The following is a 25833-nucleotide window of genomic DNA, read 5'->3' on the forward strand; positions in this document are numbered from 1 at the left end:
TTTCTACTCTCACATACAAGTCAAAGGGTCTCAAAATGCAACTAAGTGGTTGCAGTCTGAAGTCCTGCAGTCAAGACATACATTGCCTTATACTTCTCGAGATCTGCCGACACTCACTACATTTGCTGTTGGGGCTGGCCAGTAAATGCCCTGGTAGACTCTCTTGTCGGATGCTCATGCTTACACTATGCCTGTCTTGGCCACTAGGAGGCTGTATTGAGTTACATAGAGGCGATCTACAGATTGTTGGCCAGCAGCACAGAAGCACAGTCTTAACACACACGCACATGCATACAAGAACACGCACACACCGTGTAGTAGACTATTCAGCCCTGCCTCTATGGCAAGGATACAGCTCCCTTTCCGGGATGAGCATTTGGCCTCGCTCCTTTTGGAATATGACGTTACTTCCCTAATCCTGAGTCAGTAAAGCTGTATTAATGTCGGTGATAGTGAATCCTGCTCCCATTTCAGACTGGATCCTTCTGAAGAAATGGACCAGGGGCCATAGTGTTGCCAAGCTGCCCTCTCAGCAAGACCTGAGAAACCTCTGTCCATGTTGTTGATGTCCCTACTTCTCTCTTTCTTTCTCTCTTTATCCTTAAATAAGAATTTGTTCTTAACTGACTTGCCTAGTTAAATAAAGGTTACATTTCTCTCTTCCCACTTTCTCTCTTTCCACTTTCTCTCACCTATATTTTTCTCTTTATCCTTCTATTTTTCTCTCTCTATCCTTCTGTATTTCTCTCTTTCCTCCCTCTCTCTCTATCCATCTCCGTCTATCCATCTCCCTTTCCATCTTCCTATATTTATCTCCCTCCCCCTTTCTCTCTCCTTCAATATTTCTCTCTCAGCTGTCACTCCCTTCTTCCTTTAGCCTCTGTGTCTGACCCTCTGCTCTGGGTCATCCACAGGACACGGGCATGGCAGGAGCCCTCTTTTACAGCTTTACAGTTGGATACACTCGAGGGGGGGAAAGAACCGTAGAGGTCGGAAGGAGAGAGGGAGAGAGTAGAGTGATGGAGCGTTAGGGGATTTTTTTGCATCTGGTCCTCATTGTAGGGAGAGTCCCCGCAAAACGGCGGGCAGCTGCCGGCGAAATGCCGGCCCTCCCCTTCCTCACCCGACGGCCCGCCCGCCCCCTCCGTCCCCTTCCCTCTCACAGGAAGCGCAGCCTTGGATCCCGGTGGGGGTTCCTAATTCAAACCAGTCCACTGGAACTGCCAGAGGTGGCCACTCCCCACTACATTCCCCTCTGCTCTCCTCCAGCTCCCAGGGCTTAACTGGCTGCCCCTGAATGTCCTCCATATGCACACAAGCATTCACAGACACACACACAAACATGCACAGACACACACACAAACATGCACAGACACACACACAAGCATGCACAGACACACACACAAACATGCACAGACACACACACAAGCATACACAGACACACACACAAACATGCACAGACACACACACAAACATGCACAGACACACACACAAACATGCACAGACACACACACAAACATGCACAGACACACACACAAGCATACACAGACACACACACAAACATGCACAGACACACACACAAGCATACACAGACACACACACAAACATGCACAGACACACACACAAACATGCACAGACACACACACAAACATGCACAGACACACACACAAACATGCACAGACACACACACAAGCATGCACAGACACACACACAAGCATGCACAGACACACACACAAGCATGCACAGACACACACACAAACATGCACAGACACACACACAAACATGCACAGACACACACACACAAACATGCAGAGACACACACACAAACATGCACAGACACACACACAAACATGCACAGACACACACACAAACATGTACAGACACACACACAAACATGCACAGACTCACACACAAACATGCACAGACACACACACAAGCATGCACAGACACACACACAAACATGCACAGACTCACACACAAACATGCACAGACACACACACAAACATGCACAGACACACACACAAACATGCACGCAAGTCCGCGCACGCATGTTTGAGAGAATGTGAGGGGGAGAGTGTGAGGGGGAGAAGGCTGGTTTCTGTAAATGTTGGGGAATAAGTCATAGGTCGTATGGGGTCAGACAGGCATGTAGATCCCGCTGTCCCTCCCAACCCCAGTGAGGGTGTGTTTCAAGTTTGAAAGTTTATTCGCCACGTGCAGGTGTAAACAGGTGTAAAACAGTATAGTAAAATTCTTATCCTGAGAGCTCTTTCCCAACAATACAGTGATAATAATAGTAATGTAGATAATAATGATAGAAAATAGAATAAAAAGCATACTAGAATTGCGATTTAAGTTGAAGAAACACGCGATATACAGGTCCATGCCAGTAACTTATTCATTGTGCAGGGTACTGGAGTGGTTGATGTGGGTTTATTCATAAAAAGTTACTGGTAGTAGGATATACATGTAAACAGGGCTGAAAAGTGACTGGTTGTAGAAATATATACTAATGGTAATATGCAGTATACATATAAACATGCACAAAAGTGACCAGTAGCATGATAAAGCAGTTTGTGTATGTAAGTAGGAAAAAGAGGGAGGGAAGATGGGAAGAGATTGGGTGTTTTTTCAGAAAATTATACCACATTTTGAGAGCTCCTGGGCAGAGGAAGCGGCCACATTGGTGTTGCCATGTGTTACCGACCAATTAGGCCCTTCTCTGGGGCTGGGGAGTCTAGGTAATAAGGGGAGAAGAGGATCATGGGAAGAAATGGTTGAGCGAGGAAGTGAAAAAGGTTCTCAAAGGAAGTGTCCACACCTCTCTTCCTCTCTCTCCCCCGGCCACCAGCATCTCATCACTTCAAAGTCCAGGGACCAGTCTGCAGTAGCCTCTGCTACACACACACATTTTAAATACTTTATTTGAATCCACCAATCAAATTGACAAAAACAAGGATCCAAACATTTCAAAGGTCCCTGTATGCATGGCACTCAAGGGTACAGAAAGCACCTCCTTCTCCAAACAGCTAAGCTGCCCACGACAGCTGAAACACAGCAGTACCTAGCCAATTGCTTTAGCCCTCGTTTTTGTCAGGTCCGCAATCTGGAGGCCACGCCCTGCAAGCCTGTGTATGTGGCCGAGACTGCCAAATATCAGCACCGCCAGCTTGCACCTCCACCTGGGGCTGTCCAAGCATGCCATGAGGGGCTGGTTTACGCAGCTTCTCTGTAAAGGCCTGCTCCATGTATCCACCCACTTCCGCAGTTAGCGCCTCCCCCCACACATTCTGGCGTATTTGGCACACAGGAAAACACATCAACATCAAACCAGCTTCCCCTTACACAAGAATGTTTCTGCATATGTGCTGTTGGTGAGACTACTTGTCTCACCTTCCTGGCTATCAGGTCGACAAGGCGGTCATTTCTAGCAATGTACAAATCCTTGTATGAACACCAGCCATTCACAACACGGGCAAAGGACTCCATTACATTTGACTCATGTAGAATACAAATTGGGTCATGGTTTGCAGGGTACCAGAGTGCTAGATTATATTTTGTTGGTAGAACTTGCAGCCTCGCCTTAACAGTAATTGTGAGAATGTCCTCACCAACGGCAGCATTCTGGTACATGGAACGGGAGACAGAGTGGTCAGCACAGTCCAGAGCAGCGTGTTTCCCCTGCAGCCTCAGGCCAGTCCAGTGCTACAGTAGCTGGATCCGTCTGATACAAAGGAGTGTTGTCCTGAATGTAAGATGAGATGTTCCATCATGGGTGACAGAAACCTCCACAACAACAACACACACACACTCACACTCATTAAAGCATAACATACACACACATATTAAAGTACAACATACATATTTAAGCACAGCAAAACTAGCCTTCAGACAAACTCACTCACACAGACAGGACACAGGTGGCCATTTTACAGAGGAATTTGTAGCAGTCTGAAGTGATGCCTGCCTGCTATCTCTAGGCTATTTTCTCTATTTAGGCTACGAGGGAGTATAAAATGTGTGAAATTAGCTGTGGTAAACTGTAATGAGTATTTTGTGCCATGACTTTAATGTATTCTCAGCTCCATCCCCATGTAGGTTATAGGGACTTCAAAGGTGGTTAGGTTCTACCTACCTACCTGCATGAACATACCTCGGCGCTCATATTCATAAAACGTATCAGAATAAGAGAGCTGATCTAAGATCAGATCCCCCATGTTCATTTAAACTTATTCATTATAATCCACAATGAAAACTGATTCGAAATCCGCACTCCTATTCCGAGACACTATGAATAGCACCTGGTATGGCAACTGCTCGGCCTCCGACTGCAAGGCACTACAGGGGGTAGTGCATACGCCCCAGTACATCACTGGGGCCAGGTTTCTTGCCATCCATGACCTCTATACCAGGTGGTATCAGAGGAAGGTCCTAAAAATTGCCAAAGAGTCATAGTGTTCTCTTTGCTACCGCACTGCAAACGGTACAGGAGCGCCAAGTCTATGTCCAAGAGGCTTCTTAACAGCTTCTACCACCAAGCCATAAGACTCCTGAACAGCTAAGCAAATTGCTAATCTAATCTATGCATAGTCACTTTAACTCTACCTACATGTATATATTACCTCAATTACCTCAACTAACCGGTGCCCTCACACATTGACTCTGTACCGGTACCCCCTGTATATATCCTTGTTACTGTTATTTTATTGTTGCTCTTTAATTATTCGTTTTTTTCCCTTTATATTTATTTGTTTACTTCAATTTATTTAGTAAATACTTATTTTTTTCTTAACTGGGTTGTTGGTTAAAGGCTTGTAACTAAGCAATTCACTGTAAGTTCTACCCCCCGTTGTATCCTGCACATGTGACAAATAACATTTGATTTGAATACAGGCCCTGAAGTGTTCAAATTGTACATTAGAAGTGTATAACATTAAACCTATCTTTAAAGTTTTGTATCTGACTCTCATCCGTAAAGCCAAGTCCCAGCTAATGAGTATTACATTTTCACTGTTTCTTAAAATCCTATCTCTCCTTCCTCTTGCCAGACAAAAAGGAGGGCTCTGACGACGATGATGACCTTCTTCAAGAGCTGTCTGACCTGAGCAATGACGAGGGGCGGAGGAAGACCAAGATGGCGCCTCAGGTTTGTGGACGGGCTTCTCTCTTACAGTATTGGACAAATATGCACTTTTCACAATACTGAGGGGTGCGAGGCCAAGTTATACTTTGCTGGCCTGGTTATGTATTCACTGTAGTTACTGGAACCGTACTAGAAAGGACAAGCTGAAAAGACAAGCTGAAAAGACAAGCTGAATAGAAACTAGCAGCGTACCAGCACAGTACGTTTTGGGTCGGCACACTAGTGTGAAAAGGGTATTGCAAGACATACAGGCCCGGTCCAGAAATGACCCCTAGCCACCTACCACTTTTGATTTGGCAGATCTGTAGGGAATATGATGGGTGCATGCAAAATGGTGATGGCTCCACCTAGCCTTCAAATTGAGCTTCCAACATATTGTTTACTTCTATCTTGTCTTTTATTAGGAAACCTGCCATTTTCTCCACTGAAATCAAACCCATTGTGGTCACAAATACCCACCATCACGTGTCTGCATTTTAAATCCATTGCTGCCTGATATTAGCACTCATTATTTACTTGGGAAGTATTGTAGAGTGATTGTTTTCTACACATAGTCCAGTAGTCCAGACATTTTTCACTCTCACTTAAAGGGACAATCAGGGATTGGTACATCCTTTTTTTGGACTTTGGCTTTGTTGTTTGAATCCCTGATTGCCCCTTCAAATGAATCCCTCCTTCATGAGCTTCCTTCCTCAATAGATGGTGATAATGGTGAGGATGACAATGTAAACTGGGTTAAAGCCTCCAAGGCGCCAATGCAGCTGTCCAGCGTGGCTCTGAAAGAGTTGGCCGAGGGAAATGAGGACTTGGTGGAAGACCGAGAGAGAGAGACGGGGGTGGAGAGGAGTAGAGCGTTGGCTAGTACATTTAGTCATTACTGCCTTCCTGTTGGACACTTATCTACATACATTTTATTTGACTTATTTTGGGGTGGCCTAGTGGTTAGAGCGTTGGACTAGTAACCGGAAGGTTGCAAGTTCACATCCCCGAGCTGACAAGGTACAAATCTGTCGTTCTGCCCCTGAACAGGCAGTTAACCCACTGTTCCTAGGCCGTCATTGAAAATAAGAATTTGTTCTTAACTGACTTGCCTAGTAAAATAATATTTTGTTTTAGTTTGCTCCTTCAATGTGTACAGCACAAACATGTTCTTAAAGTTATTGTACATTACAAACAAATATTAAATACTTCTGAGACTACTTTGTTGGTTTCTGTGTGAAGTACCCTACTGATGCAAATGCTTTCTCATTTCAGTGAACAGGATTATGTAGTGTGGTGGGTTGTAGCCAATAATTGCGTACATGAGCACCTGTGTTTCCCTGTTTGAACTTTGGTTTCCTGAGCGTTTACCAGGATGGAATTTAGCAACGGACATTTGTTAGAAGAAAGGTATTGACTACACTGTGCTACGCTATTCTATGGTGGGCTGGACCAGGCTGTGCTGGGTAATGGGACAGAGGGAGGCTTCAACCCGCCAGGCGTGCCAGTCTTCTCTGCCTGCCAGGCGTGCCAGTCTTCTCTGCCCAGGCGGTGAAGCAGAAACAGACTGGCCTGTTTCCCTGCCAACCAAACCCCCCGCACACTCCCTCCTCCACTCATTCCCTCTTTCCCCTCTCTCTAGGCACTTGTGTAGGTCTGAATGGACTGGATAGGTATAAGCAATATGGCCGACATTCCACCTTGCCTAGCAGCAAGACATAACTGATGCTGCGAACTTCCTTGACTAAAGCTCTCCTCTCTATGCAGTGTTATCTTTGTGTGCATTCAGTACTTGTACATGATGGCAACCAGTTAAGTAGAGCTGAAGACCAAGCCAATGAAAGCCCAGGAGTGGCCCATAGGGGATAGATGTGTTTGACAGCTTCAGTGGAAACTCTGTTTTCTTTGAAGGCTAAAGGTGGGTGTGCACTTCTCTTTGTGTGTACGTATGTATGTAGGCGGAAGGGTCAGGTTTATCCCCACAGGCAGGGAGGCCTTGGCCTGCGGCTGAACCTCACACTGACAGCTGGTGTTGACCTGAACCATGCCCCCAGGGGTCCACTCCCCTGCAAACACACACACACACACACACACACACACACACAACGACAGTGAAGAGCAAACACACAGGGAAAAGCAGGGGATCGGATACTATCAGAATGTCACTGCTCCAGCAATACAAAGCAAGCGCACACCATCTAGCTGTCAGAGAAAACACACTAGAAATGGTACTGATAAGTGAGGTGTAGAAGAAAGCAGTCGATAGTTTCCGTAGGATTTATTTTACCAAGTGGCGAATAGAAAAATAGGATCAAGACAAAACAGTGATGGGAAATCTAGACCATTTTAATTCATTGCTTACACGTAGTTTAAAAAAAATCCTTAACAAATTCAAAGATTTGCATTTAGCTCTTTGTGCCTTTTCCCTGCAATCAAGGGAAAACCAAGTAAATGTTCTTTGGAATCCATTGTGAGGACTAAGTATTATACACATCTGTTCATCTAACTACAGCAAAAGTCCTATAAATATCATTTCCTAACTTATATTGCTGAAGTAGCATTTAAGATTGGGGCTTCTTTTAATGTCAAACATTTGAAGAAAAAAAACGACAAACAAAAAAGTTTGAAACAAAAGTACCACCAAAAGTTAGCAAGTCACATTTTGTTCAGTCATAAAGATTTTTCCCCATGCAACGACATTTCTTTTCTTTTTTTAAATGTGAAAGTACCATGTATGTAACCTACAGGATGTTTTCAGCTTAAGCATGATTCTGTACAATTCGGCATGTTTGTATATCCCACAGTAGTTTAACACGATTATGCAATAACATTAGCCCTATGAGCCGAAGCCACCGTTTCGTCACCATCCTGTATCAGTAACATTTGAGTGTGTCAGAGAAAGAACTCTGCCTATAGGCCGATGGCTTATGGGCACAACTGTGGCATGTACCTAGAACACCTTGTATAAAGATTCCCCCTTGTTTCACCTTACAAGGAGTCTCCCTTGTCTTTTAAAGACAGTCAAATGAGGTACTGGGACCACTGGGATATTTTATGTACCCCACCTCTCCCTAAGACTAGCCATTTTGCCCACAAAGCAACACAAAAAAAACACCAGAAACAAACATGGAATATCGTCCCTTATTTCACACATCTTTGGTTTTGGACTGTGGAATGCATAGTTGCAATAATGAAGTTTTTTTGGAGTCCCTTTCAGTGTATGCTTTCACTCCAGCCACCAGAATTCTCAGTTCCTCTGAGCTGTTTGGGCTCCTTAGACTGGGAGTGAGAAGAAAGGAGGGGAGGAAAAGAGCGAGAGAAAAGAGAGAAGAGGCGTCTCTCTTTTAAGTGCTGGGCGCCGCCGAGTATGTTGGGGAGCGAGGGGCTTCCTTCTTCAGCCCAGGAAGAAAGAGTTTCCGGTAGCGTCTGTCTGACTCAGAAGAATGTCGTAGTTCTGGGGCTTTGCTCTTTCTTTGGCAAGCTGTCTGAGACCAGCTGTCTGCTCTCTCTCTCTCGCTCTCTTTCTCCCTCTGTCGCTTCATCACATCTCTCCCTCCAGCCCACTGTTACGTCTTTGGATTCTGCTCGGCTACAACCACAGTGGAACTTGAAGTTGATTGGGCTGCTTTGATTAGTCCCTTTAGTTCATTTTTATTTTGTTCACTTTTATATATATTTTTTTTTACAGTTTATTCCCCAAACCAAAGGGCGGTGCATGCCCAAAGGGGGAGGGGGTCAAATCAATGTCTGTTACAGAGCTTTCTCTGTACCCATCTCCCTCCCTCCCTCCCTGTGCCTTCCCTGTGCAGCCAGTTGGATCCTATGAGGGGGTCTTGGCTGCCTCATAGCCCCCCGACACAGAGCCGTTGGCGTTCTCCTGCTTGGGGGAGGTGTGACAGGTGGGCGGGGGGGCGCTGTAGGGGGAAGAGCTGCTGCTGGCGGCGGAGAGGGGCCGCAGTGGGAGCGCCAGGGGGGTGTCGGACGGCTGGAGGTCCCTGTCCGGGGGGCGCAGGGCAGATGGCGGGAGCGCCGGCGGGAGCGCCAGCGGGAGGGCCAGCGGGAAGCTGGTCATGTAGAAGATTCTGCCAACGCGCCGTGCCACCTGAGGAGAGAGAGAGAGAGAACGTCACATGCCGAGGTTAAAGCTGCTCAGCTCACAGTCTACATCCCAAATGGGCCCTGGTCAAAAGTAGTGCACTATGTCGGGAATAGGGTGCAATTTGGGACAAACATCATGTCCTAGTGTTCTACTGTACCACCAGCCTGAGAGAGAGGAGAGGGTTAAGGGCTACAGTACGGTATGCCTGACAATCTGTGCACCGACAACGGGCCGCACATTTAGACGCTACACTATCTATCTGCTTTGGCTAACTATGATGCACTACTAGCTTCCATCACTCACAAACACACTCACACAATCACTTGAGGTTTACTCACACAAGAACAGTCTACTCATACAAGAAAACTAGGAACTTTGAGGCTGCACACACACACTCCTGAGGTGATGGTCCTGAGTGTGTGGCCAGTCAGTGGTGTGTACCTGAGAGCGTATCTTAAGCGCCGGGCCCAGCTTCAGTCCCATGATGTTGAGCAGGTGCTCCTCCGTGAGCAGCGGGAGGGTCTCTCCGTCGATGGCCTGCTCCCGAAACACCTTCAGGAGAGACACAGCCACTTCAGCCAGGGCCGAGACAGACACACACACTCATAAACACGCACAAACTCATGCACACACGCTCACACAGAGCATACACTCACACAGACATTGCGTACACACTCACACCATTCTCAATATTCCAACAGTGTGTGTGTGTGTGTGTGTGTATTACATTAAGGGGACTGTGGTGCTGTGAGAGATAACAGTGGTCTTACAGCTATAGAATCAACTAGAAACCAACTCTACTCTACTAATAGTAGAACTTCTGATTGAGGTGACAATATTAGATACTCTGATCCCAAAGCCTTACTCTGACCTACTCTGCTCTTCCACCAGCCCGACCCTGTTCCCTCTCTCTCTCTCTCTCTCTCTCTCTCTCTCTCTCTGGTTTAAAGGGTGGATAAACCAGACCCTGCCATCCTGCTCTGGTCCTTACCTGGTTGTACTCAGCACAGCCGGCCAGGCCTCCCACGAAGCCACACACCTCCTCCACACTCCACTTTCTGATGTCCTCCACTGGGGGCGCCGCTGAGTCCTCGCCGTCCATGAACATACCTCCCATACCACCTATGAGAGGAGAGAGGGTAGAGGGATGTTGTAAATGACTAAGTTATATTCATTAGGGTACTTTTTAAAAAAAAGTCAGTTTTCTTCTATTTGGTGCCTGATGAATACAACCCAGACCTTGACCAGCAGCTAGCTGCACCCATTTCTCCAGCTAGCATACACCAATTTCTCCAGCTAGCATACACCCATTTCTCCAGCTAGCATACACCCATTTCTCCATTTAATTTCTCGATCTCATTGTCCAAATCATGCAATTCTCTTTCACACACACACTTTTTCTCTCGGACTGTTGTTTTGTCCTCGCGGTTGTTGTGTAAATGGACATTATATTTAATTGCTTTTAAAAATGTTTGCATTGAATCACATTTAATTTCACATTTAGAAGTGTACTTGATCCATGTTTGCTAATTCTCACTGTTGTTGTGCCTAACTACTCCCTCTCTCTTTTCTCCCCCCCACCTCTTCTTCCACATGGTTGTGGTGATAACCCTGTGTGTAGAGGGGTCAGGGGGGGTCAGTGGCAGGGCCCCTTCCAGGGGGAGGTCTCCACGCTGCAGACACAGAAAGAGTACTGCTAATGTCTTTCATATGCTTGCCATGGGGTGTGTGTGTGTGTGTGTGTGTGTGTGTGTGTGTGTGTGTGTGTGTGTGTGTGTGTGTGTGTGTGTGTGTGTGTGTGTGTGGTGTGTGCATGTGTGTGTGTGTGTGTGCATGCACATTCGTGCATAGGTGCGTGTTGGTTCCCACTGTGAAACTGGCTGTTTTGCCTCTGCTTTTCTAAGCAGTTTCTGTCTGTGTTTTCAAACGTTCAAATCTCTCTCTATTTAATAACAGTCATTAGACAGACAACTCAAACCAGGTTTCTAATTAACCCAAACAGAGTTGCTCTAATATGAAGGTTTGATTCTGTGTGTATTCGCGAGTTTAAGCTAGGGTGAATTCAAATGTCCTCCGGAGATTCAATGATTCAAGACCTCTTGGTGTAACGGTTAAGCGTTGTCTTGACATCCGCTGGATTCGGATTCACGGCCAGTTCAGGACTACCCCCTACATTAGTGTCAGAAGTGGGATGGAGCCTGAGGCCATCCGAGAGGCATGTACACGTGAAGGACATGGTATAGAGAAGTGTGGGGATACACCCTCCCAAAGGACGGGGTAGTGTAGCGACCCTAACCCAACACCTAGCAAGCTTGTCAAGAGTTTCACGTGTTGGCTTGACCAGGTGCAAGCACCGGTCGATGCTACCCCCCCGAATTCGCTACAATATACCTTCATGGTTGGTTTAATTAGGTTTCCATCCAGTTTGCTATATATTTCCATGCTAGTTTTCCAAAAGCTGCTTTTAAAAAATGCACATTTTCCCACCAGAGGTGATTTCTATCCAACTGACTTCTTCCAGATTAAAAAATCTGTGCGTCATAACGTAATGCACATAAAAAGATATTAGTCATGTAACTTTTAATTTACCGAAAAACAAAAACAAAAGTTTGATGTGTTTCCATTCTATTTTTATATCTGTCTATGTTTTTGGCACAAAAAAAGTCTGCGATAAACAGCAAATGTTCCCACTCTGGTCTTGGCGCTTTCACTGTGGCCAACAGATCCAGTTTGGAGGGTACATGATGAGGTTATGGATAAGAGCAAGATCATTTGTCAAGATTCGCAGAACTACGCCTCCCCTTGCTCAGGCCATCCACCCGGCAAACATGCACGCACAACCAGGCATTGATTGATTGGAGACAGCTTGTGTCAATTAAAGAATATGTCATAAGATTTTCTACCTGCTGCAACAATAGTGGATAACGATGGAAATACCGGGAAAAGCATATTGCCTCAAAAAGTGCACCAAAACACATGGCCCTACCCATGAGTCCTGGGGTGTGTTCAGTATGACAGAAAGGTGTTCAATGTTTAATTAAACAGAAATGGTACTGTACTGAACGACAAGTTGAAAAATAACGTGGTTATTGTGGCCCAGATGGCGATTGTGTATGGTGTGCTGCACGAGTTTTGCGATTTGAAATGGTCACACCCATATTGACCAGGCCACACCCACCAAACGTGAACAAACATACCTCAGAGGCTGTTGAAGAACCCACCGTTTTGGGGAAATGTGTCATTCAATACAAACCAACACGCAATTTAGCAAACGTTGAACTGAACGCACCCCTGCCTTCATGGGCTCCCGAGTGGTGCAGTGGTCAAAGGCACTGCTTCTCAGTCCAAGTGTCGTCACTACAGTCCCTGGTTCAAATCCAGGCTGTGATTGGGAGTCCCATAGGGCAGCGCATATTTGGCCCTATTTCGTCGTCTGGGTTTGGCTGGGGTAGGCCGTAAATAAGAATTTCTTCTTGACTGGTTGAATAAATGAAAAATCGCACTGCAACGATATTACATAATGAGATTCCCACTTTTCTCGCAGGTTAGTTTTTTTTCATAAAATCTGATTTTAAACATAACCCTAAACTTAACCCTAACCTCACAGCCAACCCTAATGCCTACCCCTAACCTTAAATGAAGAAAAAAATCATGAATATGTACAAAAAAATCAAATCCAATTCTGACTTCTAAGGGGAAATTGCTCAGGGGAAATTGCAAGACTCATGACAATAAACACCAACCTGCTGGATATTTTGTCAAATATTGTACATCACCACAAAGAGCAGAGGAATGAGTTACTGTCTAACTCTAGACAGTAACTCAATGTGACTGAAGCTAATGATGAACCAGGATCCATACCCACCAATTGGGAAAAGCAAAATATTGGGAAAAGCAAAATAGGCTACGTTTACTGGAAAGTGATTACTTCTGAACAAACGTAGAAAAAAGTGATGTCATTTCGTCTGTTGTTTGAACAATTACTAAGATTGTATTTACAGTTGAAGTCGGAAGTTTACATAAACCTTAGCCAAATACATTTAAACTCAGTTTTTCACAATTCCTAACATTTTATCCTAATAAAAATGTCCTGTCTTAGGTCAGTTAGGATCACCACTTTATTTTAAGAATGTGAAATGTCAGAATAATAGCAGAGAGAATTATTTCTATAAGCTTTTATTTCTTTCATCACATTCCCAGTGGGTCAGAAGTTTACATAAACTTAATTAGTATTTGGTAGCATTGCCTTCAAATTGTTTACCTTGGGCCATATGTTTCAAGTTGCCTTCCACAAGCTTCCCACAATAACTTAGGTGAATTTTGGCCCATTCCTCCTGACAGAGCTGCTGTAACTGAGTCAGGTTTGTAGGTCTCCTTGCTCGCACGTGCTTTTTCAGTTCTGCTCACAAATTTTTAATAGGATTGAGGTCAGGGCTTTGTGATGGCCTCTCCAATACCTTGACTTGTTGTCCTTAAGCCAGTTTACCACAACTTTGGAAGTATGCTTGGGGTCATTGTCCATTTGGAAGACCCATTTGTGACCAAGCTTTAACATCCTGACTAATGTCTTGAGATGTTTCTTCAATATATTCGCATAATTTTCCATCCTCATGAAGCCATCTATTTTGCGAAGCACCCCCACAACATGATGCTGCCACCCCCGTGCTTCAGGGTTGGGATGGTGTCTTTGGCTTGCCAACCTCCCCCTTTTTCCTCCAAACATAATGATGGTCATTATGGCCGAGCAGATCTATTTTTGTTTCATCAGACCAGAGGACATTTCTCCAAAAAGTATGATCTTTGTCCCCATGTGCAGTTGCAAACCATAGTCTGTTTTTTTATGGCAGTTTTGGAGCAGTGGCTTCTTCCTTGCTGAGAGGCCTTTCAGGTTATGTCGATATAGGACTTGTCTTACTGTGGATATAGATACCTTTGAACCCGTTTCCGCCAGTATCTTCACAAGGCCCTTTGCTTTCGTTCTGGGATTGATTTGCACTTTTCACACAAAAGTACATTCATCTCTAGGAGACAGAACACGTTTCCTTCCTGAGCTCTATGAAGGTTGTGTGGTCCCATGGTGTTTATACTTGCATACTATTGTTTGTACAGATGAACGTGGAACCTTCAGGCATTTGGAAATTGCTTCCAAGGATGAACCAGACTTGTGGAGGTCTACAATTTATTTTCTGAGGTCTTGGCTGATTTCTTATGATTTTCCCATGATGCCAAGCAAAGAGGCACTGAGTTTGAAGGTAGGCCTTGAAATACATCCACAGGTACACCTCCAATTGACACAAACAATGTCAATTAGCCTATCAGAAGCTTCTAAAGCCATGACATCATTTTCTGGAATTTTCCAAGCTGTTTAAAGGCACAGTCAACTTATTGTATGTAAACCTCTGATCCACTGGAATTGTGATACAGTGAAATAATCTGTCTGTAAACAATTGTTGGAAAAATGACTTGAGTCATTGTAATTTGTTAACAAGAAATTTGTGGAATGGTTGAAAAATGAGTTTTAATGACTCCAACCTAATTGTATGTAAACTTCCGACTTCAACTGTAGCTGTTATCGTTGCATACCACTTCTCTCGAATGCAGTTGTTTTTAGCTAGCATGCTAATGCCCACTAATATTGGCTGGTTGCATGGCTAGCCAAATAGCATTTACAGGTTTCAGTCGGAGTGACATTTAACTGTGATGCAGTTGGTTGGTGTGTGTGTATTACTCACCGGTGTGGAAGTAGGGGCTGGTATATGGGAATCCAAAGGGCAGAGACTGGTCGTGGAGCCCTTGCAGAGGGGGCATGGCGCCAGGTGGAAAGTGGTACTTAACATCGCTCTTACTCAGCCCTGGGGTGAAGAGGTGGTGGCTAGGTGGTGATTCTGCGTCCGCCGAACTACAGGGGGCACTGAGCCGACCTTCGCCCTCGCCCGCCTCCTTGGCACCGTCACACCCCCTCTTCCTGCCGCTCTCTTTCCCCCTGTCCCTGTGAAGCCCATGCCCCTTGCCATCCGAGCCCTTGTGCCTATCCTCGCCCATCTCCGTCTCGCTATCCGAGTCCTTCATCTCATCATCGTGACCGTCCGCGTCTCCCTCCCTCCCTCGGCATTCACTTTCTTGGTGCTCTCCCCCTCTGGGCTGCTGGGGGCCTTTCCTGGAGGCCCCCTTCCTTAATCCACCCCGAGCCCCGCAGCTTTGTCCCTGGGTGTCTTTGGGCGTTGTGGCCCCTGAGGGCCCCTGGTGGTTGAGAGAGAGCAGGGGGCTGTTGGTGTGTCGGAGCACCAGCATGGCGTTTTGGCGTCGACTGAGTTCCTCGTGGAGGGGGTGTCCCTCGGGCAGGTGGTGAAGGCTGCGCAGGGCAGGGTGGTCCAGGGGGAGGCCATGGGCTAGGCCCAGGGGGTCGGAGCTCCCCAGCACACGCTGCTGCTGCTGCCTGTGAAGACTCTCCAGCTCCTTGTGTCTGAGCAACTCTGCTGACATCTCCAACCTGGGACCGGACATAGAGGAGAGAGGTTAGAGACAATGTTATCACACATACTACACCTAATTTTAGTACATAGACACACACAGTAAGCTACAGCCTTGACATCATACACACACACACACACACACACACACAGCACAAGAAGACAATGACACACCTGGCAAGGTTCTGCTTCCGAAGCATCTCCTGTTGCCGGGCAAACATCTCAGCTTGGGCAGGCTGGAGAAAACCATAGCCTGAGGGAAATGCATAAAAAACACAGTGATGAGCACACGCACTCATTAAGAGATTTCTGACATACACTACAAATGGGGTTTTAAAATACAATGAGATAGACCCCCTGTTAAATACCAATGCCTCACAAAGTATCAGGTACAAATACATTCCTTAGATGATAAAAGTCTCTATCAAGACAGTCAAAAAACACAAAAGACATGAATTTCATTGAACATTTTCCCATTTACAAATTTGAGTGTGAATACAGCTAATGCTGTTTGAAGTGTCTACCATAGGCCAATCTTTCTTGTTAGTATTAGCATCTAAGGGTTGGATTCAATCTGTATTGCAGAAGTATTGCGGAAGCCCCGTGTTATAGCTCGGTTGGAGACTGCATCCACGGTAAACGTTGTATATGTCCAGTCAATCGTAAATGACCTTGAATCCAACCCTAACTCACCATTAATACGGTAAGTGTAGGACCTATATTCATTTCTGTAGTTAGCCTGCTAGCATTAGCATCCGACTTACTTGGGGCCTGGCACAAGGCAGAGGGCATGCCCAGGAAGGGTGGCCGCAGGTGGGGTCCCAACGCGATGTGAGGAGCGTTCTGGGGGGACAGCAAAGGTGGGGGATGGGACATCTCCCTGTGGACACACACAAACAAAAACACGCCACATGTGGCACTAGAACCGCTAGCCCTTTCAGCCCAAGTACCCGCTAGAGAACGCTGTAGGGGGCCCACTTTAAAATACACATGAGACTAATCTACTTTGTTTTTATCAACCTAAATAAAGAACATCAAACACGTTTTTATTGATTGAATGTAGTCATATCTTAACACTATTTTGTTTATTTTAAATAATTGTATATTCTGCATGTGCAGTGTTATTCTACAAAGGCCTAGGGCAACACATAGCATATTTTTTTCCCCTTACAATAAAAATGCAACAATGTAATACATATGATCAATTTTATTTGTAGATTCAATTAGAAATAGAGTTATAGTATGTAATACGGTCAAATGATTTGCTGTAAACACTAGCGCCAAGCTTAATAAATATTGCCTGACAACTCACAGCTCAATCGATCGCTAGATACATTCATTTTAAAACTTCCATCCTAGAAGTTGTTTGTGTGAATTCAAAATGAGTCACGTAGTACAAAACAAATTCCTCAGCGATTGGATCGTCTCTAACAAAACTAACCAATCAGAGTATCAAAGTTGATAATGTCATCATGTAGGCCGGCTCTGGCCCAAACCATCTGTTTCCGGCACCAATCAGAACAGTCAGAATGTGTTTGTATTCTAGAAATTGCTGGGGAGGGAGGCAAATCCAAACTCATTGTGGAGGAGAGACATCACTTGGCCGGAGCGATGTGGATGGGTAGCCAGGCAATAATAAATATTGCATAAAAAAATGTTAAGAATTCATTACAGAAATAAATATTTGGGGAAATATATCCATGAGAATATATGAAAACAAGAGTCATTTATCGATTGTATTGGACCCTGTACTGTGCCCTTACCCATGCCTTTTCGCATGAATCAATCTGGTCTTCTCTTCTCTATTAATGCTCCTGATTTCACAGTCAGCACATAGCTTCTGTGCTTTTTGTGGGCAAGATCCAAAAACAATTTGGTTGCGCTGCACACAGTTTTCATGGGCCTTGTTCCGTGTGCACCTGCCGACCTGGCAATGTTTCTTCTTTTCTCTCCAATGTGTGAGCTGTGAGAAGGGATGCTTTTCTCAGTTAGACTTGTTCTGTTTTTCCCTAGGTGAGGCTCAAGCATCTCACGCTCAAAGTCAACGTCAATATCTGCAATGCTGTCGGCGTCCATTCATTTGGTTCAACGTGCCATTGTGAACAAGACACGTTATGCGTTTTACTCCGTGGGGAGATTACGTATCCTTTCCAGCCTTAAAATAATTTGACTGCCCACAATGGCCAGTTCTTCATCATCATTACATTATTGTTCTGAATTCAATCACCGTCTTCACCCTCCTTATCATTCAAATTGAATCACCCTCTTCCTCATCCTCATCATTCAGTTCGTTCAAATTCAATTGTGAAGTAACGAGTAAAAATGATCAGTTTCACCCAATCATCCATTTACGCCATTCATTAAATCAGTGAGGGGAGAGACACATTACAGAGCATTTGTCTTGGCCCCTTAAAGGTTCAATGCATCCATTTTTATCTCAGTATCAAATCATTTCTGGGTAACAATTAAGTACCTTACTCTGATTGTTTTCAATTAAAATGGTCAAAAAGAAACTAAAATAGGTTCTTAGCAAAGAGCAATTTCTCAAGCAAGAATTTTGCTGGGACTGTCCGGGAGTGGTCTGAGTGGGGAGGGGAAAACTGAAAACTAGCTGTTATTGGCAGAGATGTTTGGAACTCTCTTCCTTATTGCTCTATTGACTCATTTATGATGTCACCAGGCAGGCCAAAACTCCATCCCATCAAAACAGGCAGACATTTCAGGCAGTCTTTTCAAACAGCTCTTACATTTAAAAAGGGCATTATCATAATTTTCTAAATTTCGCAGTATTATTCTAACCTCATAGTGTGGAAATAAAAATATAAAACACAGGAGAATCACATTTTTGACTGCACTGGGCCTTTAAGGGAGTAATAGGTGTGGGGGGAAAAATGGTAAACAGGTAAAATACTTTTGTTTGCGATGAAAAGATTCTGACAACTGAGCAATGTCAAAGGTCAGTGGCCGTTGGCCTATGAGAGTTCTAGTGTTAAACCAACAGACATAAACAGTTCAAGCTACACTCAAACAATGAAACAAATGGGATCATAACTGGCATGGACCCTCAAACAGATCTTTTCACTGTAATATTCTGTATATGCATATTCTGTATATTCTGTATATTTCACTGTATATGCATACATTGACAGGGTATGCATACATTGACAGTTAGTGAGACCTAGAACCGCTAGACTTAGGGGGAGTAGACTTAATCCCTGTCTAGTTGGTTTCGTAACGGTACTATAGAGTGTATATCAGTGAGTATGATGGTTTGAGGTGAATGCCTGTATCTATAGTGGGTCTCCAGGACCAGGTTTTGTAGTGTATTTTGGTACCTGAGCCCTGACTAGCTACACGCTCTCCTCCCGGTTTATTTATAACTACAGCCACAGGAGGCTCCCGTGTCGCCATAGCCCCCTCCTCAGTCTTGCCACGGCGCAAAGACCGCCGCTGGCCATGTTTGTACCCTGGGCTTTAGTCTCCCTCAGTTCCCCTCCTACTCAACCACACACACACACACACACACACTCACACACACACACACACACACACACACACACACACACACACACACACACACACACACACACACACACACACACACACACACACACACACACACACACACACACACACACACACCAACACCCACACACACAATTACATAATGAGGGCTGAATACACAATAGGAGTGTGTCATGCTTCGACAGCTGGGGGCGGCCCCCGCGTCTCGACTGGGGCCACGGGCTGAAGGACCTTCTAATTAACACTCATCCTCCTCTCTTCTCTCCTTTTATCCCGCCCCTTCTCCCTCTCTCCGTCTCTGGGCCGTATTGAGCCAGTGAAAAGGCGGCCGTGTCCTGCAAACCCTATTTATGAAAAGGCCTCTCTATTATGTGCCTCTCCTTTTGTCATCTTTCTGAGCAAAGAAAAGCTCCTCTCGCTCTTTCTTTCTGTACCTCTCTCTCCTTCTCTTTCTTTCACTCCCTGGTCTGTCTCTTGTCCCAAATGAACAGGGGAATTTGAGGTAGGAGGAAAAGAAGGGTTGGTGGATGGAGGAGGTAGAGGCGAGAAATAAGAATATGTTTTTCAGCTTGGTGTGTTTCAGGGAGAATGTGGAAGTGTCATAGGGTACTGGTGGTGTGTGGTGATCTGTTGATTTGGTTTATGTGTCTCCCGGCAAAACCATTTGGGCTTTCCTGCACACGCACACACACAAAGACACACAGGCACACGCACAAACTCAATCGTGTGCAATCGTGCCAAATATCATCAGTTTGCTGCTTTGGAGATGTGTCTGATATGTAGTTAACATCATGGTGGTGAATACAACCAAAAAATACCCACATTTGAATGGGACGACAGCTATTGTTTTTGAATGGTTGTGTTGAAAATCAACTAGCGCCTGCATGTCTCTGCCCATACACATACAGCGGAGAGAGTGAGAAAGGGAGAGAGAGAGAGGGGAGATGGAGGAAGAGAGCGAGCGAGAGGAACAGCAAGGGGGGTATACATCGATCGCCGGCCCACCGTTGAAATGTTAATGCTAATCGTATAACCGCCCTCTCTGGCGGAGCCTCGCACTCCGATGGCAGCTCCAATTAATCTTGGGGAAGGGCCGGGGCCGCGTGACCCCGGGGCCCGCTAGCCTGGGCCCCGCCGCTGCTTATGTAATTACACCGCCCAGTGTGTAATCACCTGGCCTAATCCCTCGGGGCTAGCAATTAGCCTGGGCCACGTACAGCTACGCTAGGCTAGGACCCCTGCATGCCAAACCCCCATTCATTCCACCCCCTCCCCTCCCCCGCGCCGCCTAGCCTAGCGTCAGCGCCAGCCCGGAGATGAATAACGGTCAATTAAAGCTGCATGACTGAGGCCGTTAGGCGTCCGCTGCACCATAATTAGGCCTAATCATGGGGGGGGGGGGGGGGGGGGCAAGGGAGAGACTGAGGGAGAAGGGTTGGGAGGTGAGAGAGAGAGAGCCAGACGTGCTCTCTCTCCTTTTATAGGAAGCAATTTCGGGAGAAGGAGGCAGCTATTAACCGGTGTGCTCCTGGCATGGGCCCTGTGTGTGTGGTGTGTGCATGTGCACATGCTTGTGTGCGTGCATGTCTGCCTGTGTGTGTAGGTTATTGTTTCACACTCGCATACACAACACATTAGGAACACCTTTCCTAGTATTGAGTTGCTCTTCAAACTGTCGAAAGCTTTCCACAGGGATGCTGGCCCAAGTCGGCTCCAATGCTTCCCACAGTTGTGTGAAGTTGGCTGGATGTCCTTTGGGTGGTGGACCATTCTTGATACACACAGGAAACAGTTGAGTGTGAAAAACCCAGCAGCATTGCAGTTCTTGACACACTCAAACCGGTGCGCCTGGCACCTACTTCCATAACCTGTTCAATGGCTTGAATCATTGTCTTGCCCATTCACCCTCTGAATGGCACACATACACAATCCATGTCTCAATTGTCTCAAGGCTTAAAAATCCTTCTGTAACCTTTAGCTACACTGATTGAAGAGAATTTAACAAGTGACATTAATAAGGGATCATAGCTTTCACCTGGTCATTCTGTTTTCCTAATGTTGTACAGTCAGGTAATAACCACAAATATATTTTCAGTATTTTATCAACAATATATAATACTGTCAACACTTTAAATCTTTTTTACAAGAATCTAACAACACAATAATATAGCATCCTCCAAACACTTTCACATTCACAGAACACCATATTACATTTTAGCAATCTTCAATCTCTCTCTCTCTCTCTTCAATCACTCTCTCTCTCTTCAATCTCTCTCTCTCTGTCTCTCTCTCTTTCTCTCTCTCTCTCTTCAATCACTCTCTCTCTCTTCAATCTCTCTGTCTCTGTCTCTCTCTCTCTCTTTCTCTCTCTCTCTCTCTTCAATCACTCTCTCTCTATCTTCAATCTCTCTCTCTCTCTTCAATCTCTCTCTCTCTGTCTCTCTCTCTTTCTCTCTCTCTCTCTCTTCAATCTCTCTCTCTCTTCAATCTCTCTCTCTCTCTCTTCAATCACTCTCTCTCTCTTCAATCTCTCTCTCTCTGTCTCTCTCTCTTTCTCTCTCTCTCTCTCTTCAATCTCTCTCTCTCTCTTCAATCTCTCTCTCTCTTCAATCTCTCTCTCTCTTCAATCTCTCTCTCTGTCTCTCTCTCTTTCTCTCTCTCTCTCTTCAATCACTCTCTCTTCTTCAATCTCTCTCTCTCTGTCTCTCTCTCTTTCTCTCTCTCTCTCTCTTCAATCTCTCTCTCTCTCTCTTCAATCTCTCTCTCTCTCTCTTCAATCTCTCTCTCTGTCTCTCTCTCTTTCTCTCTCTCTCTCTTCAATCACTCTCTCTCTCTTCAATCTCTCTGTCTCTGTCTCTCTCTCTCTTTCTCTCTCTCTCTCTCTTCAATCACTCTCTCTCTCTTCAATCTCTCTCTCTCTGTCTGTCTCTCTTTCTGTCTGTCTGTCTGTCTGTCTGTCTGTCTGTCTGTCTGTCTGTCTGTCTGTCTGTCTGTCTGTCTGTCTGTCTGTCTGTCTGTCTGTCTGTCTGTCTGTCTGTCTGTCTGTCTGTCTGTCTGTCTGTCTGTCTGCCTGCCTGCCTGCCTGTCTGTCTGTCTGTCTGTCTGTCTCTCTCTCTCTCTCTCTCTCTCTCTCTCTCTCTCTCTCTCTCTCTCTCTCTCTCTCTCTCTCTCTCTCTCTTCACGCCTGCAGAGAGGCCATGGGCTCCTGGGAAATTCACTCATGTGTGACGACCTGTCAGAGTGGCGACAGCGGCCCCTTCCCACAGCGGGGCAGTGTGTGTGTGTATGTGTGTGTGTAGATGCGCACGTGTGTGTGTACACGCATTGCGCATGTTTGTGTGTGTGTGGGTACGTGTGTGTGTGTGTGTGTGTGTGTGTGTGTGTGTGTGTGTGTGTGTGTGTGTGTGTGTGTGGTGTGTGTGTGTGTGTGTGTGTGTGTGTGTGTGTGTGTGACAAGGCTGCCCTTAATGACGGGGGTGTGGGGGGATTAGGAGCACCGTGTGGCCGCCTTCAGCTCTCACTCGACAGGAACACATTTACACAGGAAGCTCATTAAAATGGATGAGGCTCCCTCTCTCTCTGTTCTCTTCCTGCTTCTATCTCACTCCTCACTCACTCTCACTCCTTTGTCATGCTGCTCCTCTCTCTCTTTCTCTCACTATCTCACTCTATCTCCCTATCTTTCTCTTTCTTCTCCTTCTCTAACTCTCTATCTCTCCTTCTTTCTCTCTCCTCTCTATCCCTATCTCCTTTTCTCCTTTTCCCCTGCGTCATCCTCAAACTCACAGCTCTTTTCTTTTCCTCCATCTCTCTCCCCTTCTGTATCACCATCTCTCTCTTTCTGTAATATATTTTCAGTATTTTATCAACAATATATAATACTGTCAACACTTTAAATATCTCTCTCTCTATCTGTATCACCATCTCTCTCTCTCTGTCTGTATCACCATCTCTCTCTCTCTGTCTGTATCACCATCTCTCTCTCTCTCTTTATGTATCACCATCTCTCTCTGTCTGTATCACCATCTCTCTCTCTCTCTTTCTGTATCACCATCTCTCTCTCTCTCTGTCTGTATCACCATCTCTCTCTCTTTCTGTATCACCATCTCTCTCTGTCTGTATCACCATCTCTCTCTCTGTCTGTATCACCATCTCTCTCTCTTTCTGTATCACCATCTCTCTCTCTTTCTGTATCACCATCTCTATCTCTGTCTGTATCACCATCGCTCTCTCTCTTTCTGTATCACCATCTCTCTCTCTGTCTGTATCACCATCTCTCTATCTGTCTGTATCACCATCTCTCTCTCTTTCTGTATCACCATATCTCTCTGTCTGTATCACCATCTCTCGCTCTTTCTGTATCACCATCTCTCTCTTTCTGTATCACCATATATAACTCTCTTTCTGTATCACCATCTCTCTCTTTCTGTATCACCATCTCTTTCTCTTTCTGTATCACCATCTCTCTCTCATTCTGTATCACCATCTCTCTCTCTGTCTGTATCACCATCTCTCTCTCTCTGTCTGTATCACCATATCTCTCTCTCTGTCTGTATCACCATCTCTCTCTCTCTGTCTGTATCACCATCTCTCTCTCTCTGTCTGTATCACCATATCTCTCTTTTTCTGTATCACCATATCTCTCTCTGTATGTATAACCATCTCTCTCTCTCTTTCTGTATCACCATCTCTCTCTCTTTCTGTATCACCATCTCTCTCTCTGTCTGTATCAACATCTCTCTCTCTTTCTGTATCACCATCTCTCTCTCTGTCTGTATCACCATATCTCTCTCTTTCTGTATCACCATCTCTCTCTTTCTGTATCACCATCTCTCTCTCTGTCTGTATCACCATCTCTCTCTCTTTCTGTATCACCATCTCTCTCTCTTTCTGTATCAATATCTCTCTCTCTTTCTGTATCCCCATCTCTCTCTCTGTCTGTATCACCATATCTCTCTCTTTCTGTATCAACATCTCTCTCTCTGTCTGTATCACCATCTCTCTCTGTCTGTATCACCATATCTCTGTCTTTCTGTATCACCATCTCTCTCTCTGCTGTCCCTCTCCCTATGCAGACCCCTGTCTCTCCTGTTCAGCTCCCATGCCAAGCAGTGGGATTTCCCTTGGAGATAGCTAGTCCCAAATGGCACTTTTTTCCTATATAGTGCATAGTGGGCCCTGGTCAAATGCAGTCCACTATATAGGGAATAGGGTTCCATTTGGGATGATCTGCCATTTAAGGCCAGACAAATGGAAAGCCAGGCTCTAAGTCTATCGACCCACCTAATGATTAATTTTAACAATAGGCCCTAATGGGCCTTAGATAATCAATGATGGGGGGTCGATGGAAAGGTGAGCTGCCTGGAGGGATGCCTTCCGTCTCACCCTCCTCTCTCTTTCTTTCTCTCTCTCTCTCTCCACTTCTATATTTGCCCCCTCTCCACCTCACCCCTCCCTCTCTCTCCCCGTCCCTCTCCACCTCTCCCCCTCCTCTCTCTCCACTTCTCCCCCTCCCTTTCCTCTATCGCTCTATCCACCTCTCCCCCTCCCTCTCCTCTCTCTCTCCACCTCTCCCCCTCCCTCTCCTCTCTCTCTCCACCTCTCCCTCTCCTCTCTCTCTCCACCTCTCCCTCTCCTCTCTCTCTCCACCTCTCCCTCTCCTCTCTCTCTCCACCTCTCCCCCTCCCTCTCCTCTCTCTCTCCACCTCTCCCCTCCCTCTCTCTCCCCGTCCCTCTCCTCTCTCTCTCCACCTCTCCCCCTCCTCTCTCTCCACCTCTCCCCTCCCTCTCCACCTCTCCCCCTCTCTCTCTCCACCTCTCCTCCTCCCCTCCCCTCCCTCTCCTCTCTCTCTCCACCTCTCCCCCTCCTCTCTCTCCACCTCTCCCCCTCCCTCTCCTCTCTCTCCACTTCTCCCCCTCCCTTTCCTCTATCGCTCTATCCACCTCTCCCCCTCCCTCTCCTCTCTCTCGCCACCTCTCCCTCTCCCTCTCCTCTCTCTCTCCACCTCTCCCTCTCCTCTCTCTCTCCACCTCTCCCCCTCCCTCTCCTCTCTCTCTCCACGTCTCCTCCTCCCTCTCCTCTCTCTCTACCTCTCCCCCTCCATCTCCACCTCTCCCCCCCTCTCCTCTCTCTCCACCTCTCCCCCTCCCTCCCCTCTCTCTCTCCACCTCTCCCCTCCCTCTCCTCTCTCTCTCTCCACCTCTCCCCCTCTCTCTCTCCACCTCTCCTCCTCCCTCTCCTCTCTCTCCCCTCCCTCTCTCTCTCCACCTCTCCCCCCTCTCCTCTCTCTCTCCTCCTCCCTCTCCTCTCTCTCTCTCCACCTCTCCTCCTCCCTCTCCTCTCCTCTCCTCTCCTCTCTCTCTCCACCTCTCCCCCTCCCTCTCCTCTCTCTCTCCAGCTCTCTTAGACCCTGGTGGGCAATGTTTATCAGGGGAAGGGGCAGCTCACACATCTCCTGTCCTTTAACATTGTCAATGAGAAAATGTGACCTGGCCCCCAACAGGACACACACACACACACACACACACACACACACACACACACTGTGTGACCTCTGGGATCTGCCCAAGTGAGGGAAGGGCAGTCCAACACATTTTCTTCGTTAACCCTCATTTTC

The 25833-nt window shown here is 46.1% G+C and overlaps 1 protein-coding gene and 1 pseudogene across 4 annotated transcripts in view; one reads left to right on the top strand and one right to left on the bottom strand.

Moving 5' to 3' along the window:
* The window catches only part of LOC109869648 (nucleolar complex protein 2 homolog), a 75160-nt pseudogene extending 68483 nt beyond the window's left edge, over positions 1-6677 (top strand).
* Positions 6678-7385: 708 nt separating this feature from the next.
* Positions 7386-25833, bottom strand: part of LOC109869416 (sterile alpha motif domain-containing protein 11) — a 106310-nt gene continuing 87862 nt past the window's right edge. For 3 of the 4 annotated variants that reach the window (XM_031803473.1, XM_020459545.2, XM_031803474.1), the window contains 6 exons: positions 16456-16571; positions 15866-15944; positions 14954-15711; positions 10213-10343; positions 9663-9773; positions 7448-9224 (listed from right to left, as the gene is read on the bottom strand). In XM_031803473.1, coding sequence (XP_031659333.1) covers positions 8943-9224; positions 9663-9773; positions 10213-10343; positions 14954-15711; positions 15866-15944; positions 16456-16571 — 1477 coding nt within the window. In that variant the 3' untranslated portion in view covers positions 7448-8942. Of the gene's footprint in view, positions 9225-9662; positions 9774-10212; positions 10344-14953; positions 15712-15865; positions 15945-16455; positions 16572-25833 lie in introns of all 4 variants that reach the window. The other variant, XM_020459546.2, reaches the window with a different exon arrangement.

This window comes from Oncorhynchus kisutch, linkage group LG24 (assembly GCF_002021735.2).
Source record: "Oncorhynchus kisutch isolate 150728-3 linkage group LG24, Okis_V2, whole genome shotgun sequence".
NCBI classification, from domain to species: domain Eukaryota; kingdom Metazoa; phylum Chordata; class Actinopteri; order Salmoniformes; family Salmonidae; genus Oncorhynchus; species Oncorhynchus kisutch.